The sequence below is a fragment of the Citrus clementina genome, unplaced genomic scaffold, assembly GCF_000493195.1.
Source record: "Citrus clementina cultivar Clemenules unplaced genomic scaffold, Citrus_clementina_v1.0 scaffold_4, whole genome shotgun sequence".
NCBI classification, from domain to species: Eukaryota; Viridiplantae; Streptophyta; class Magnoliopsida; order Sapindales; family Rutaceae; genus Citrus; species Citrus x clementina.
In genome coordinates this window covers 25,374,752-25,392,555 of record NW_006262274.1, presented here as the reverse complement: position 1 = coordinate 25,392,555, position 17,804 = coordinate 25,374,752, and the positions used below count along the sequence as shown (strand labels likewise).

Here is a 17,804-nt window from a genome sequence, read left to right as displayed (position 1 = left end):
CCATGCCTCTGTAAATGTTTTATCTCTGCTGTCACCACATTTAGTCATCTTGAACGGCTCCATTGCTAGTTTTGTTGAGAAAAGAGGCAATTATATACATTATGATACTGAAAATTGTGCTTTCAGTTCACTAGATTACGATGAACAGCTTTCATCTTAATGAAACTTATTTTTTGTATTACAAACCACATAAATAGCTTTCATCTTTATGAAACATATTTTTATATTACAAACCACATAAATCGATCAAGGATAGTGCGTCATTCAAGGGTCAGACCCCAAAATATGCCATACGCAGACCGGTCAATAAGTAAATATTTTATTTAGTACAAAATGTTATTGGAACTCACTAAAATCAAACTAGCATGTCTGGCGCATAGGTCGTTACTATCACAGCAAGCTGTCAGTACGAGCTGGCATTCTCTTGAAGAAGTTGCTGGGTACGGAAGGCAGCTTGCTACGGAATCTTGGGTGCCGTAAATAATACAAACCGGCAAGCAGAGCCACCACTTTAAATGGGGTTGTATACAGAACCATAGCTGCACACAGACTGAACAGTATGAAGAGGGCAGTTGCTCTTGGGTCTCTCCAGCTTAGCAATGACTGAAACCTCTCACCCTGAGTTGCTATGTCACCCACCACTGTTTGAATCCTCCCTGCAACACTTCTAAGCCGATCATACCTAATTCGAACAATATCGTGAGTTTTTGAAGTTGGAAAAGTGTCAAATTCTTCATCTAGCTCATCTGGATGGACAGCTTCTGCCCATGAAAGTTTGGTATCCATATGAGGGGGGTGTCTTGGCCGGAACCTATAGTTCCAGAGTCCAATGAGGAACATGTATAAAAATACGGTTGGGAGAATCAACTCAGGATACCAAATTAGTATCAGGAAGAGGATATGAACTAGAACTGCTGTTACTGGATTTCTCCAGTTGCATATATCAGTGAACCATCGGCTGACAGATATCATGCCCGAAAGCAGTGACATAACCCGAAAAAAGTTAGCTTTGCTTCTTCTCATGCTCCACATATGGGAATCAACATCTAACATGTATTCCACCACCTCTTTTCGCAGAGGTGGCTCAGCTCTACCAAGCCTCACTGCAACAATATTCATGGCTTGGTGCCTTAAATTGTCCACTTGATTCACAGTGAAAGGATGCAGGTAATGCATTTTAGGCAGCAATGGATGCCCATACACATATATCATACTAGCTAAAGAGAATATAGTGAATCTAATTGCTAGCTGAAGCTCACCCATTTTCTTAACTCCATGTGGATGAAGAACAAGGAGTGGATAAGAATGCGTGTAAATTCGATGTGCTTCAAGTGTTGAGAGCCTTATTCGTACCTTGCCTATTCGCGAGTCTCTTACTGCACTGGAACCGTTTTGTTTTTCACCTCCACCCAAGTGGCAGTTGTCGAATACTCCCAGCGTGATCACTGTGCAGGGATCATAAACTTCCCAAGTGTATTGCTCATTCCATTTGGGATTAAATGTGTCAAGAATTGTTCTTGTCCGAACCCATTTCTGACCATACTTAGCAATACAGTAAGCATCTGTGCTTCCTCTGCCATCCTTCATCTTCATAGGTAGAAGTCCTTGTGCACCCAAAATGCCAACTTCTAATATCCCAACTGGCGGTTTCCAGAGCTGCTTTGCTGTTGGCCTCTGATCACTTATGTACATTGTTGATTCATCTAGCACATGGTACCCACCTTCAAGACAAACTCTAAGGTGAACTCTGCTTGAAAACTTGAGCTCTTTCCTTCTGTCAGCTTCTATCGCACCAAAACCAAATTTCTCAAGATTGAACCAACGTGAATGAACTGGCCTGTGGTCTAGCCGTTTCTCAAATATGTTCAGTGGTAAGCTTATCTTCCCCAGCACCTCATCTTTCGAAGCATGAACTCGATCCTCAACTGTTAGAAATAGCTGCTCCTCAAAAGGCTCAGCTGCTACGAAAACTAAATCTTCATTCCAAAGTGGGTTAGTAGTTGGAGTTGGGCATATCTTGGTTTTGAGTACTTGGTTTCCAACTTGAACTTTCACAAAACCTTCAGGAAGCCGGTTTCTGTCATTAGGCACAATATCCTGTGCTTCAATCACATTCACTCTTAGATACCACAGCTTTGGCGATACGTAAACCTTCGATCGGATGTTAAAAACACCCTCTCCATATACTGACGAAGCATCTGAATGCCAAGCCTCGGCAAATGCTTCATCAGCTTGAGTTCCCATCCAAATTGCAAGCATGATCTGTCCTCTTACTTTTCCTTCACCACGTCGATCCTCTAGCCTGTACCATTGAGGAGCCAGTGGACTATCAGGAGGAACTCTTGTTGGAACTTCATTCAAGTCAAAAGCAACCCTTCCAAGATAATCATCTCTGCCTAACATTTCTTTATCCTTCACGAAAACTTCAAGCATTGATGACTGAATGCGTTCTTTGGAGAAAGCAAAGACCTGGTTCCACTCTGGATTCATTCTCTTCTCAAAATGCTTAGTCCTTCCTTTGTAGTTTCCCATCTTTACTTCTACGTATGGATCACAGCTCCCAGTAATGGAACTGGGGGGAAGATCTTTAGCTTTCACCACTCTAACATACAGATAGGACATCTGCTCAACAAGGTCGTACGTGCTCGTGAATCTTTCACCACTCATCCATCCTCTTCCTCCATATCCTCCACCATTTGGCCACCGCTCCCCAAGTTGGGGGTTGGTGTCCTTCAGATTGTACTCCTCTTGGTCACCAGGACGCCCTTGCTGTAGATTCATAGAATGCATGGTGAATGGAACACCTTGTGGTTGTTTCTCCACTGATTGGCCTGGTTGCAGAACAACTTGTTGTTTGAGGAACTCTTGGATAGGCTCTACTGTTACTTTGGCAGGCTCTTTGATATCCTCTTTTAAAGAAATTCTAGAAATTTCTTCTTCGGACAGAGATTTTGGAGCATCAACGGCAGCTAGCTCTTCAACTTTGGGAAGAGCAGTAAAAGTTTTGCTATCAAGATTGGTGGTATTTTTTGGTGATTTTGGTTTTGGTAAACTTGAAGTTGGGGGCTGTGTCGTTTCAGATTGTGGTGAAATGTAGATTTTGAGGCCAAGCTCACCTTTGACAGATGAGAGAAGCCACTTCTTTTCAAGTGGGAATCTTTGGTAAACTTCCTCGCCTTTTCTGACAAGATTTGAGCAAGGAATTCTAACTCTGCCAAGGAAGTGCCTGCCCGGTATTGGCCTTCTTTCGTGATGGTAAATAGAGACTTCAATACGTAAGTGGTTATGGCTTTTGGTTTGGTCAAAATCAAAGAGAAGTTTCTGGTTCCAAACAGGGTTGAGGTTCTTTGGAATTGTTTTGGTTTTGCTAAGTTGGTTTAGGAAATCAACTTCTGCAAATGGACTAGCTGAACCTTCACCGTCTTTGGGCATAAGATCATAAGCATCTACTACTTCCACAACCAGCTTCATGCTCCTTTTCTTTGTTGCTTCACTCATGCGTGCTAAAAGGAAGTGGCTCTCCACAAGAGATCTCTAACTCGATTCGGAAGCAAAGAAGTTATACTCTAGAAGACAGGCAGGAGATGAGATAAAGAAGGAAGGAATATTATGAAGGTTCTCTTTCAGTGACTGTCATGCCTATTATTGTCTTGCTCAAGTAAGGAAGCATTGATTAAGAAGCTGTCTCTAAACTCCGGGGAAAGACAAACTGGAGATATAAACTTTATGACTTTATTTAAAGAAGGTGAACTTGTTCAGTACAACAATAAACTGCAAGCATGGTCCCCAGAATTATAGAGTTAGTCTTTCTAGTATACATTATTTTTCTGCTTTTTTTGGTTATTTATGGAAACTAAAAATTAGTTTATCTTAACTGTCATGTCTTCTTTAATATCTTTTCTTTTAGGCAAAGCTTCATATCTTTGTCAACAAAGAGTTAAGTTAAAAGCCCAAATCCCCTAATTACCAGTTTCTAAAGCACAGGGTCCTGGAACTTGCATGTTGCTGTCTACACAAGATTGAAATTTTATTTTACAGCGTGGTCTATTTTGATTCTTTAATGTAATGCTGTTATGCTAAGTTCTTAGGGTCATTTTATTTACGTGGTTTATGAGACATCTCTTTCTTTTGTTAAAAGCAATGCCAATGGGGTAAAAGGAAGCCAGAAAACAAGGATTCAAAGCACTGCATCAGCATTAGCACCTGAAAGAAAGCAAAAGCACAAGCACAAGCTCGCCAAAGATGCTTTTCCTATGCCTTTTCCTCTTTGTTATTTTAAACTTAATTATTACATTGTCTCTGCTGCCTCAATTCAATCCCGAGTGAAAATAGTAAAATAGTAAGCATCCGCTTCTAGCCAGAGATCATTGGAATCACTTTCTTGAGCTGAGCATCAAGCTAGCAATCATAATGTGGTTAGATCCAAAGATCCCAACTGCTGAAGAAAGCAAGGGGGTTTCACCTAATAAATTAATGAATTAGTTGGTGTTAATCACGGTCGTTTGTGTGGTGTTGAGTGTTGACACTTCTTCAATCACAGAGCCGAGAAACATGAAGAAGCACCACTCAATTTACAAAAGTGATTATATTAAGACCCAAAAAGTGTCGTATAACTCATAGGCAGAGAATGGTCTAGGCATTACTTACTAGTCATAATTTATTATTATAAACAAAGAATATTGATATTGAAATTCTAAACATTATACTTATCGTAATTCTTAGTTTAAACAGTTTTCACTTTTTTTTTTAATTAAGAAAACCGATTATTATTAATGGAAACAGAAAATTACGACAGGCTAGCAAATTCTACCGGATTCGAGTAAAATGTGAACCGCATTATCATACAATCAATCAGACAAACAACATTTATGAATTAAATTATATAATCAAGGTAGTTAGACCCACATCGATTGCCACCTCAATTCCTTTTAAAACTGCATCAGTTTCTACAAATTTCCATCATTTGGAAATGAGACCGTATATAGTTAAATAGTAAAAAATTCAAATTAAAAAAATTAAGTCAAAGAATCCCTCCCTAACTTATCACATTATAATCTTATCAATGATGAAACATTTACAAATATAAGATACAAAAATTAAGTTACATAATTTTTATAAGTTATTGATGTGTTAATTTTATGACTTAGGTGAGAATTGGGATGCAGCTATAAAAGTTGTAAAGGCAGTGGGGTGGGTTTATAGCTGAGATCATGATCTTCAAACCGGAACTGATATAGAAGCAATCCCTAGACTCGACCCATACGTGAAAAAAATTTAATTGGGAGTAGTTTAGAGATTTCTCTATAATCCTTGAATTAAGTGGGGATTATAACGGGACTGCTCCCCATATATAGTTTTCAAAAAATTTAATAATTTTGAATATTCGGGTCCCTTTTTCTCCCCAAAAAAAAAAGAATTTTGAATATACTAATTTGAAAAAAAAAAGTTACAAAATGATCAAACTTTAACAACCTCCAAATAACTAAAGCAACTAAATATCAAATATGCTTATTCCAAATTTACAAGAAAAAAGTCAAAATAATTATAAAACTCCAACATAAATTTGTAGTAACTTCTCACAAACCATCACCATCCATGCACACTCTAAGATTTTAACAATATAAACAAAGAAAATAAAGATATGTTTGAATAGTTTTAACTTAATAAATACTTAGCAAAATGATATAAATTAGAAGTATATACCTCTACCATCTCTATATCAGTTTCAAGTTTTGGTTTCTCATTAAGAATCTTGGCATATATTAGAGAAGTAAATGCCACAGCCAACTAAAAGGATACAAATGAAAATAAATTAGTTAATTATTAATTAAGTTAAATAAACAAAAATATAAAAATTAAAATGTAAACCATATGCCTTCACAAAGAGCACATATCAAACTTTGACTACACATCAAAGCTTTCAATGTGCTTGGATGAAGTCTATTTTGATATGAACGTATAATCGACTATTAGTGTGGAAAACCAATTCAAAAGCAATAGAGGTAACTAGAATCGCCAAAATATCTCTTGCAATTTGAGACAATATAAAATAGTTACTACCATTCAGCTTCCTCCAAGCTAAAATATTAAAATGTTCCTCAATATTAAATGGTATTAACTTTTCACCCAAATAAATGTCTAGCTCGTCATTTACTTTCTCATTACCAGCAGTAACAAAAGTAGTAAACCCCGTAATCCATTAAGTTGAACTCCTATGGGAACCCAAACTTGGCATAGAATGAGAAATACTCAAAGAATTAGAGCTATACCTTAGAGAACTAGCAACTGATGCATATCTAGCTTTGTACTCTTTGACTATACTTTGACCATCACCATGCACTATCTGGACACGAGATATAACATCATTCCCATAAATCATAGAAAAGTAATACTCAACCAACCTAATTTGGAACCTATGATCAAAGATACATCCTACTAACAATATTCTACTTATGTCATGCCAATACTTTCCAAAATTTTCAATCATTTTAGTGCCAGGATTTTAAATTCATTATACCTAAGAGTTGAAACCCACTCATTCAAACGCAATCTAATATCACACAATTAGATAAAATACCAAAAACAATGTGTGCAATCATAAAAACATTTCAAATCATTTTCTAAAGCACTAGATAATTGCCAATCATGCTCACTAGGCAATCAACAAAAAATATTATTATAATATAATGTAGAACATATGATGAGATATGTGGAATTCTACTTAGTTGGATAGTCTTACACTAGTTTCCTACTAGAAATAACACCTAATTTACGTACATTCTCATCAAATGTTGATTTCCTTTGAATTGATCTTGACCAAAAAATAATACTCTCATGAAAGTTTGCAATCAAATCACCAATCACACTTAAACCATCATTTACAATCAAATTCAAAGTGTAGGCACAATAATGAACATGAAACATTTGTCCACCCAAGATGAGATCGTTTTTATCAAGTGCCAATCACATAAAATCAATCATACGATCATTAGTAGCAGCATTGTCAACAATGATGAAGGATAACTTATGTTCAATGTTAAGCTCCAACAATGAACCTGTCAATTTATCACAAAGCATTCAGCCTGAGTGAGAACCAGACACTTCCAAAAAGCTTAAAAAAGAAAGAAAAAATATATAATCAGCATGTAATATTAATGCATTAAAAATATTTTAACTACAGTTTTACTTCAAAAGTATGCTCTAAAATACCCAAGTGTCATCAATAAAGTACGTAGCGATTGCCATATATGCTTTTGTTTGATTTTCTACAATCCACATGCATTAGCTGTAATAGTGATATTATCTTGAGTTTGTTCTAACACATTGATATATTTCGTCATTTCACACTCATACATGTCTAAAATCTCCTTGTTGATTGTATTTAAAAATAGTGGTTTTAACAATTGATTTAGAGAAGACACAACATCCCTAAACCCTTGATGCTTTACAATACTCAAAAGGTACTCATGCATGAAAATTGCACGTGCCATTTTTCTCCTTGTAACGTCAGGATCAAAATGAGTTTCTACCTCGATTTTTCCTTTTTGACTAGCATCTTTCTTTGTCCGTGGGAATTCTGTGACCTACATTTCCCTTTTTATCGGTGGGCTCTCCATGGCTGCAGTCTTGCTTCAGTGCTATGTGACCGAGAATGAAAACACACAAAATGACTCAAATCAATGAAACCAGAAGCAATTTGAAATAAACAAATAAATAAACATGCAAATTGAAAAAATAAATAGAAAAAAGTAAAAATCTTCGAGGTAGGAGTAGTGCGGCTGAGTGTTGGTGAGTAACGATAAACTACGGTGGCTAATGAGTTGTTAGTGAGGATGAATGATGGCGGCTGACGGGCCGTTAGGTTTTTAATTTTCGTTTGAATGAACGAGGATTGACTCAATTAAGGTAGCGTTTACTTTTTTGATTGGATTGAGAATTCTGGGGAGTGGGAATCCTAGGATTGGGAGTGTGGAGTGGGAGTGGGAGTAGGTTGTTTACTTACACTAGAATGGAAGCATGGAATGGAGATCATAATCCAATTTATGTGTTTACTTTGTCTTGGATTGGGAGTAAATAGTTTCAAATTACAATTTTATCCTTATTTAAAGAATTATAATTTTTAATTACAAAACTAATAAAAAATATATTTAATGAATAATATTTATTTTATTATATTTGTAAATTTATTATAATTATTAATATTCTTAATTATGAACAATAAATTATTAATTGTAATTTTAATATAAAATGAAATGTTATTTTATTTTATTTAATATAATTATATTAAATTTATTATTATATAAAATAATAATATAATATTATTTAGTACAAAATTAATATTTTCTTAGAATAAAGTATTTATTATTATTATTAAATAAATATAGTACTATTATTTTTAAAATAAATATAATAATATTATATTTATTAATTCTCTATTAATATAATAATATTATTTTAAAATAATTTTAACTTAGAATCAATATAAATTATTATTTAGTTAAATATAATATTATTATTTAAATAAATATAATATTATTTATTTTATTTTATTAATTATAAAACATAAAATAAAAAAAGGGTAGAAATGGGAGAGGTGGGAGTGGATTCCCACTCCCACCTCCCCCAATGGGAGTCCCACTCCCACTCCCCACTCCAAAAATGGGTGGGGCCCACGGATTGGGACTCCCAATCTCTCCTCATTTTAAGTAAGTAAACGCTGGAGTGGGAGGAATCCACACTCCTCACTCCCACTCCAACAAGTAAACACAACATAAAGGAAATTAATAGATTGATTTAATTTATTTTTTAATATTTATTTTTGAGTCGTGTTAAAGGACCCAACAAAATCTTCGAACTTAAATCCAAAAATATTTTGGGACTTGGACTCATCTTCAAAATAGACCCAATCCATACCGCCCGAATTGATCGCATCCCTATATAAAAGTGAGAACTCTTTTAACTTAAATATTCACAAATCACGACCAAGTAGTGCAAGCACAAAAAGACGAACGTGCACTTCAATACACACCACAAACGCTTGGCTTGGCCATAAACTAGAAGTCTAAAAGCGAAAACAGAAAAAAAATAAAATAAAATAAAGTAAAATAAATTAAAAAAAAAAATTATACTAGAAGCTTCTCTTCTCTCTCTGAAGTCTTAACAAGGTAGGGTTTTTTGAGGGTTTAATACAGAATCTCATTAACCCCCCAATAGCGAAGCAAACAGAAAAATCGAACCTTTGACACTGAGAGCTATAATTAACAAAGAAACCCTAATTCGAGTAAAGAGCCTCAGAAAGAATCATAAATGGTTCGCTCTAACGGAGCTAGACTTCTTCATTCTTGGACTCGAAATCTGAATCTTCTCGAAGATTCTAGAAATTCCGTAAGTCCCCTTCTCTTTTTCTCGTGTTCAGGATTGATCTGGGTTTAAGCTTTTCTTAAGTTGGATAACTCTGTCAAATTTAACAAATGTGTTGATTGCAGATAATAAAGACGGTAATTGGAGGGTGCAGCAAGAGCTTCAGTACTGGCCCTTGTAATCAATTTAGGGTTTCTGGCAATTTTTCGCTTAAAAATGGTAACTTCGAATTATTCTTTTCGACTATTGGATTTTTATATATTCTTTAGCGAAAATTTTGTTTTTATGAGTTGGAATGTTATGATCGTGTATTGAATACATTACATGTCTGGAATTGCAGCTAATAATCATAGAAACTGGTTGCTGCTGAGGCTTCTGAATTCGAATTTGGGTGGGCTGAGGTCTATTCATGGCACCGGTAACAAATAGAGTTTATTTTATTTGTTTGATTTAGGATTATTTAACTGTATTGCCGGTTTTGTTGAGACAAAATTTGGACGTCGGTTACTGTCTTTTTATACTTTTATTTTTTATTTTTGAAATTTGGGATTCAGCCTCTATGTCTGCGAGAGACTATTATGATGTACTTGGTGTGAACAAGAACGCCACTGCATCGGAAATAAAGAAAGCTTATTATGGGGTAAGTCTTGGTCTCGCCGCCTTTGTTTATGTTTGAACTGCTTATGGGAAAAGATTTTTTTCTTAAAGGTCATTTACCTTGGTTTTGTGCTGTTTTATTTATTTTATTCATAAATTATATGCAGCTTGCAAAGAAGCTCCATCCAGATACAAATAAAGACGACCCTGAAGCTGAAAAGAAATTTCAGGAAGTTTCAAAGGCATATGAAGTAAGTTTACTAAAAATATGGAGCTATTAAGGTTTGATAACTACTCTTGCTTATTATTAATTTTCATGATTGACTCAACAAAGCTTCTTGTTTGTGATGTTGTAGGTTCTGAAAGATGATGAGAAGCGTTCAGTTTATGATCAGGTAGCTCATTCCTTGTATTTATATTGTAAACAGTCTAGATTTTATGATCAGATTGCTCATTAAAATTATTCATATTTTACATTGTAAAGTTTTTTGTAAATAAATGGATGAATGCTTTACTAGCAATATCTACTATATAAGTACAAGGAAGTGGAGTGAACTGACACCCGAGGCTTGTCATCATCTTGATTGGTTGTCCTCATTTATATAGGTTGGCCATGAAGCATTTGTGCACCAAGAAACCAATGGTGGTCCAGGTCATGAAGGTGGCTTTGGAAATCCATTCCAGGACATCTTCAATATGGAGAATGTAAGGATAGAATTATTAGAATGATTTTTCCTCATTTAATTTTCTTAGTTACATTCTCTTTATTTTGTGGATAACGTGTTCTGATGATGGAATACCTGCGATTCTATAGACCCATTTGTATGTCTCTAGAATTTCTGATTTTTTGGAGAAAGTTTCACCTTGGAAATCTAATCTGATTTTTGTGCTACATTGATAAACAGATTTTCAACTTTAGAGATATTTTCAGAAATAGGATGAGTGGCCAAGATGTAAAGGTTGTCATTCTACCTTCTGTTTCCACATGTTGGTGCTTTATATTTGTGCTTCAAAATTGAATTGTTGACACCTTTCTTATTTATCAATGAGTAGGTTGCTGTTGAGCTATCCTTCATGGAAGCTGTTCAGGGATGTACCAAAACTGTTACATTTCAAACGGAGTTGCCTTGTGAAGCTTGTGGTATGCTTGTTTTCTGTCATATATCAATTAGGTTGGAAGCGAGATTCCAAGTTTAATTCCTTTTCCTTTCTACTGTTTCTGCATTTGTTTCAGGTGGGGAAGGCGTCCCTCCTGGAGTGAAACCTGAAAAATGTAGGCGCTGTAAGGGCTCCGGCATGGTTAGTTCTACTAGAGTTACATACGCGTACAAACAAACTCATATTTACTCAAGTCACTTGTATATGTTACCTACGACATTTAGATCATTTCATAATATCATAATCATTAATACGGAAATACTAAGTTGTTGAGTTCCTCTTATGCTTTTGCTACATCACAGGAGTCCATACATTCTGGCTTTATGAGCATTAATCAAACTTGCAGACAATGTGGTGGAACAGGCCATATTATCACGGTATATTATACTTGCTCCACTCATCATTTTCAGCATATTCCCTTTTTTAATCTGTTAAAATATACCTCAGTTATGATCAGACTAAGATCATACTCTATGTGAAATCATTTAAATTGGCATTTTCTTGGCATAATTGTGAACACTAATTTATCAACTCATTGGCAATGTGGAATGCTTCGCTGACCTCATTTTCAGCATATTCCGTTCTTTTTTATTCTGTTAATATATCTCTCGGTTATGATCAGACTAGGATCATACTCTATGTGAAATCATTTAAATTGGCATTTTCTTGGCATAATTGTGAACTCTAATTTATCGAGTCATTGGCATTGTTGTTAAACTTTTTTTTCCAACTAAAAAAAGAAAAATCTCTAATATTATTGTTGGCATCAGAACTGGTGCAAGTCATGCAAAGGAGCTAGAGTAGTGAAGGGATCAAAGTCAGTGAAATTGGATATTATGCCAGGTATTGTTTGGATTTTGAAGCATTGGTGATTGCTTTGGTTATTGTTTAATTATTTCATTATGATCTATTTCTGTGGGCTCACATGATCCCCTGCAGAGACACAGATTATTTGTGTTGAAAGTCTGACATCTAAAATAGTTTTTTTTAATAAATATTTCAAGTTCTTATACAAGACATCTCAAACCAATGCAAATTCTCTTTTTCATTTGGTCCTTGATTATGGTAGTTATCTTTCACCCTCTTTTGTTTGGCTCCAATGCTGGAGCTAGGGACTCTGAGGGAGCTTTTCTTATTTGTAGTTTTGATCTGGAAATGCCACCAGAAGTTGTAAAAGCAAACTATGGAAAATGTGTTTCAGCTTGTATTTTTGGTTGTACCTAGTTCGAATACTTCCTTTAGAGGCGATTACTTGAGACAGAGAGACTCATATGTTCTGTTATTGAATATGAGGAGATAGGAAGAACTTTTGAGTTTTGAAACTGCACAACCTGGATATGGCAAGTGTTGGGGGACATTTTTTTCATGCTTTTAGAACTTGCAAATTTCGATCTATAATTAGTCTACCTATTGTAAATATACTCCATTACCATTTCTGTGCCAATTACAGAATTGCATTCCCTCACTTATTATGCAATCCACATTAGGTATCCCAATTGTTATCAATTAGGCTCTGAATTATTTGTTATCTACAGGAGTTGACAACAATGAGACATTAAAGGTTTTTAGAAGTGGTGGAGCAGATCCTGATGGAAATCAACCTGGCGATCTTTATGTTACAATCAAGGTGATTCTCTTAGCGTCTTCTATTTGTTATCATGTTACATTCGAGTGCTATTGATTTTGATTGATAATTACACTCCTTCCTTCTTTTCCGCCTTTTTTTTTGGGTTGGATATTCTGCAGGTCAGGGAAGACCCAGTTTTCCGCAGAGAAGGTGCTAACATTCATGTAGATTCTGTTTTAAGTGTCACTCAGGTAAAATATTATAGTACTTTTTATATAATAGATATTCTTTATTCTTTGTTTGTATCCAGAAGGAACAGATATCAATCATGCAATGAGCTAAGTTATGCCTGCAGTAACTGTCTGATAGTTCATTCCTTCATCTATTTATGGGAAATCAATGGATTTCTGTTGTGCAGGCTATTTTGGGAGGAACTATTCAAGTCCCAACTCTCACTGGAGATGTTGTACTCAAGGTTTGTTGAAACATTTAAACATTTACATATATTTATTTATTGTTGATTTTTTTGGTGACATTACTTTCCTTTAATCTTATATTGCGAAAATAAAATAAATTTGTTTTATCTTTAGGTCCGCCCTGGATCGCAACCTGGTCAGAAAGTGGTTCTGAAGAACAAAGGTTCAAAGACTACACTATTGCTCTCTGTTCTTGTTGCAACAAGTTTCTTGCTTTCCTTTAAAGATTTATTCTAGACGTGTAACATTTTAAGCAATCATCATATGTAGTTATTAACTATTCTTCTGAATTACTCTTCTTTTTCTTTTTTTCCTCTCAGGGATTAAAACAAGGAACTCTTTCTCATTTGGTGATCAATATGTGCACTTCAATGTGAGCATTCCAACGTAAGTTCCCCCCCCCCCCCCCCGCCCGTACGGTATTACGCACGATGAGTATTTTTATGATTGCATTAACATCCACAACTCTTTTCTGACACCCAAAAATCTTAGTACTGCAGGAAGGAGCAATAATTACTATAGTGTGACACACTTATACTTTGAAAGGGTTGCTAATAATATTGTGGAAAATTTATGATTGCAATACCTTATCATTGAAGGTTTTTTTTGCAGGAACCTGACCCAGAGACAACGGGAATTGATTGAAGAGTTTGCTAAAGAAGAGCGAGGTGAATATGAGAAGCGTGCTGCGGCAGGGGCATCAAGATGATAGACTGGGATTCTATCATCCTAGGTCCTGCTTTGGTGTGGCAGAGAAGTAGAAAGAAAAGGAGATGGTGTTAGTAATAACCTACCTGCTTTCGGAAGTTTTGTAGGAGAAATTTTGAGTTGCATTTGACCTATTATTCATTTGTAACTTATGTAGAATCTCTACACAAAAATCACAGCAGTATTTATCATTTGAGGCCAAAAGTCGACGACATTGAACTCATTGAAGCTTTTGTATATAAATTTATTTTATTGTTTATGCTTTACGTGAATTGTGCTGTATTTAATCTTTTACGAACAGATTACAGATGCGAGTGTACTTGGTGAATATTTTCTTCCAAAGCCCAGTGAAAGCAAACAAAACATTGATTCGCTTTTAGAACCTTGTTTATTGTAAGCATGCAGCAGGTGGTGAGCACGGTTTGATTTCTAGAACTTGAATCAATTAGTAACCCTCGTTGTGTCGATTGAGATTCAAGTTCAGTTAGTTGTATGAATGTCAAATGTGCCCTGAAATACAGCAGTTGTTCTAATTCATCTACTTTGCATTCCTTTGCTGATTTCAATAAAAGTTCAGGGATGGTGATTGTTCTGCTCGCTGTTGCTCGGATTAGTTGGTTTAAATGTTGGAATAAGAACGTAACAAACCAAGCTTGATGGTGATCACAGAAAGTTAAAACGATGTAGGCTTTCATTACAAGGGATGATAGGTGTTGCTGTTGCGCTTACTGTTATTATAGAAGAATACCTAGCCAGGCAGAAACAACTACCTAACTGCTGCAAGATACTCCGGAAAACGAAAGAGGTAAACGAGTTCGACAGTAACTTCCCTTACTGCTAGCAAATCCAGAGATGACAAGAAATAAAATGGATAACCAACCAAAAAGCATCTAAATAAATGCAGCATTTTCACAACAAACTCTCTGCCTTTGAAGGTAATCTCCTTAAGAAGTTTTGTGGTAATGCAGGAATGTCAATACGGAATCTTGGATGCCTCATCACAAAAGGACCTGCAAATAGGAGTAAAATCCAAAGGGGAACTATGTAAAACACTACAGCAGCCATCAAACAAAAAATTGAGAACATAGCTGTGGCTCTCGGATCCCGCCAATCTATTAATGACTGCAGCCTCTCCAATTGACTATCCAAGTCACCATTTAATGTAACCATCCTTGCTGCTATACTTCTCAATCGATCATATCTGGTTGTTAGAATGTGACCTTGCTTGGAAGATGGGAATGTATCAAACTCTTCATCCAGCTCATCAGGATGAGCTTTGTCAGCAAATGATAATTTAATGTCCATATGAGGAGGAAGTCTTGGCCTCTTTTTGAACTTCATAATCACAACACCAAATAAGCTAAAAAAGAACATGGCCAAAATCATTTGTGGGAAAAGAACCATAATCACATAGAAGACATGAACAAAAATTGTTGTCATTGGGTTCTTCCATCGGCGTACTTGATCAAACCAAATCCAAGCAACACCAAATGCATTCAAAAATCTCATGAGTCTTGCAAGATTGGCTTTGCCTCTTCTCATGCTCCACATCTGTGAACCTACATCGAGTAAATACTCAACAACCTCTCTCCTTAATGGTGGCTCAGCACGACTCAGCCTTGAGGAGAGCAAATGAGTAGCCTGGTGCCTTAAACTATCAATCTGAAAAACAGAAAGCGGGTTAATGTAATGCATTTTGGGCAAGAGAGGTTGTGAGTAAGTTTGGAGCAGGTTGACAAAAGAAGAACAAGTAAACCTCACAGCCAGCTGAACTTCTCCCATCTTTTTCACCCCATTCGGTAGCAAGGCTACAAGAGGATAAGAGTGAGTGTAGATCCTATCAGTTTCAAGCGTAGACAGTCGAATCCTTACCTTGCCAATTCTTGAATCCTTGGCTCCTCCAGGATGTAAATGACAATTATCAAAAACTACTAAGGTAATGACAGTGTAAGGATCATAAACCTCCCAAGTGTATTGCTCATTCCATTTTGGATCAAAGCTATCAACAACAGTCCTTGTTCTCACCCATTTGTTAGCATATTTAGCCACACAATAAGCATCGGTAGTTCCTCTTCCATCTCTTGATTTCATTGGCAGCAATTCTTTAGCACTTAAAATCCCCAACTCCAAAACCCCAATCACTGGTGGCCACAACTGCTTCATCGTGGACCTCAAATCACTGCTATAGTTAGTGGCTTCATCGAAAACATGATACCCACCGTCCAAAGAGAATCTCAAACAAATTCTGCTAGCGAATCTGACATCTTTTTTCTCTTCACCATCGGCAATATTCCTCTCAAGATTATACCATATAGCAGAGGCAGGCAATGGCAGGAACCTCTTACCAGCCTTAGATAAGGGCAACACTAATCTCCCCAGACATTCCTCTTTATTATCTCCAAGTTTATCCTCCACAGTCAGAATCAAAGGGTCATCAAATGGCTCTGCTGCAACAAACATCAAGTCCTCATTCCAAGTTGGGTTCGCAGTTTTTTTGGCTGAAACAGTAGTCTTCAGAACCACATTCCCAAAAATTGCTTTGATGAAAACTTCAGGGTTTCTATTCCTTTGTTTAGGTACCAAATCTTGAGCTTCAATCACATTAACCCTAAGATACCAAAGTTTAGGTGAAACATACACTTTTGAACGACAATTCATAATATTCTCACCACTAACAACAGCTGTATCTGAATGCCAAGCACTGGAAAATGCTTCATCTGCTTGAGTTCCAAACCAAATAGCAAACATCAACTCTCCTCTAGCCCTGCTGCCATCTTTAGCCTCCAATCTTTTCCACTCTGGCGCCAAAGGACTATCCGGTGGAACACGTTTAGGAATATCAGGCATGTCAATCTTAATCTTACCAATAAAATCACCATTGACAATCATCTTATCCTTAACCAATAACTCTACAGATATGGCCTGGAGACGCTCTTTAGTAAAGGCAAAAACTTGGTTCCATTCTGGGTTTAGTTTCTTCTCAAAGGGGATAGTTGTTCCCTTATAGTTTCCTATCTTTACCTCAACATAAGGGTCACAAGTTCCGGTCACTTGATTGACTTGCAAATCTCTGGCTCTCACTATCCTTACATACAAAAACTCCATTTGTTCAACAAGGTCGAATGATGATGTGAGCCTTTCTCTACCAGAGACTCTCCCTCCACCAATTTTCGGTGAGGTCTCCTTCAATGAAAAGTCTTCTTTCAGCTCTGTCATTGTTTAATTCCTGAAAGGAAGCAAAAAAGACGTAACTGAATCAAACCTTGTCAAATCAAATTGAACTGGAAGCAGTGCATTGTAACTTGGAAGGTAAAAAGAAGCTAACAAAAAGAAAAAACTTGAATAAATATAAAGAAAGAGTTATTGTGTTCTCAAAGTTTACAAATTCTTCAACAATCCACACCACATAATAAGATCAAGGTACTGGATATATAGGCTAGCGAGTGAACAGAGGCGGTGGAGAAGATGATGTGCATTTTTAATGGCCATTGATTTCTTTTGTCCATCTATTTCAGATTTTTGCAGCAAAAATAGAACCTTGCAAATATTTCACTGAAACAAGAAACTGATTTTGGAAATAACTCAAGCTTTATATGATTGAGTTGAATAACTGTTTCTTTCTAGAGCTTCAAGCAATCATATTGCTATTGCTTGAGTTATTTAAAATTTCAGTTTTTTTTTCGGTCTTTACTGGCTTGGCTTGACAAGCATTGAAAACAATGCGTCAAAGTAATTAAATTATATGGCACCCATATACGACAGCTGAAATAAAAACTTATACATGAAGAGGGAATTATATTTGTGTTGACAATGCAAAACAAACACAACATGATAAAAAGAAGAAAAGAATTACATATCAAAAGAAAATAAGAGCGTTTACCTTGGAGAGACAAGAGAATGCTTGTGTCTTCAGCAATCTGGCGGCGTGCAATCTTATG

At 36.0% G+C, this 17,804-nt stretch overlaps 3 protein-coding genes across 3 annotated transcripts; 1 reads left to right on the top strand and 2 right to left on the bottom strand.

Moving 5' to 3' along the window:
• Positions 1-329: 329 nt before the first annotated feature.
• On the bottom strand, positions 330-3,635 carry LOC18043270 (FT-interacting protein 1). The gene has a single exon (XM_006439005.2). The coding sequence runs from the start codon at positions 3,496-3,498 to the stop codon at positions 391-393; it is 3,108 nt and encodes a 1,035-aa protein (XP_006439068.2). The 5' UTR covers positions 3,499-3,635; the 3' UTR covers positions 330-390.
• A 5,460-nt stretch (positions 3,636-9,095) lies between these two features.
• LOC18043269 (chaperone protein dnaJ GFA2, mitochondrial) lies at positions 9,096-14,137 on the top strand. Its single transcript, XM_006439004.2, has 18 exons — positions 9,096-9,384; positions 9,486-9,579; positions 9,701-9,778; positions 9,915-10,000; positions 10,125-10,208; positions 10,314-10,352; positions 10,564-10,662; positions 10,863-10,916; positions 11,011-11,098; positions 11,192-11,256; positions 11,418-11,492; positions 11,886-11,958; positions 12,651-12,742; positions 12,862-12,933; positions 13,101-13,157; positions 13,273-13,321; positions 13,479-13,545; positions 13,771-14,137. Exons 1-18 carry the CDS (start codon positions 9,307-9,309, stop codon positions 13,865-13,867), a joined length of 1,347 nt encoding a protein of 448 aa, XP_006439067.1. The 5' UTR covers positions 9,096-9,306; the 3' UTR covers positions 13,868-14,137.
• Positions 14,138-14,446: 309 nt separating this feature from the next.
• LOC18044547 (FT-interacting protein 1) lies at positions 14,447-17,082 on the bottom strand. Its single transcript, XM_006439003.2, has one exon. It carries the CDS (start codon positions 17,080-17,082, stop codon positions 14,776-14,778), a length of 2,307 nt encoding a protein of 768 aa, XP_006439066.1. The 3' UTR covers positions 14,447-14,775.
• Positions 17,083-17,804: the final 722 nt, after the last annotated feature.

Coding starts and splice junctions, on each gene's coding strand:
- LOC18043270 (XM_006439005.2), bottom strand. CDS start 3,498: ATGAGTGAAGCAACAAAGAAAAGGAGCATGAAGCTGGTTGTGGAAGTA.
- LOC18044547 (XM_006439003.2), bottom strand. CDS start 17,082: ATGACAGAGCTGAAAGAAGACTTTTCATTGAAGGAGACCTCACCGAAA.
- LOC18043269 (XM_006439004.2), top strand. CDS start 9,307: ATGGTTCGCTCTAACGGAGCTAGACTTCTTCATTCTTGGACTCGAAAT. Junction 11,257..11,417: donor GCTGTAAGGGCTCCGGCATG/GTTAGTTCTACT, acceptor GCTACATCACAG/GAGTCCATACATTCTGGCTT. Junction 13,158..13,272: donor CTGGAGATGTTGTACTCAAG/GTTTGTTGAAAC, acceptor TTTTATCTTTAG/GTCCGCCCTGGATCGCAACC.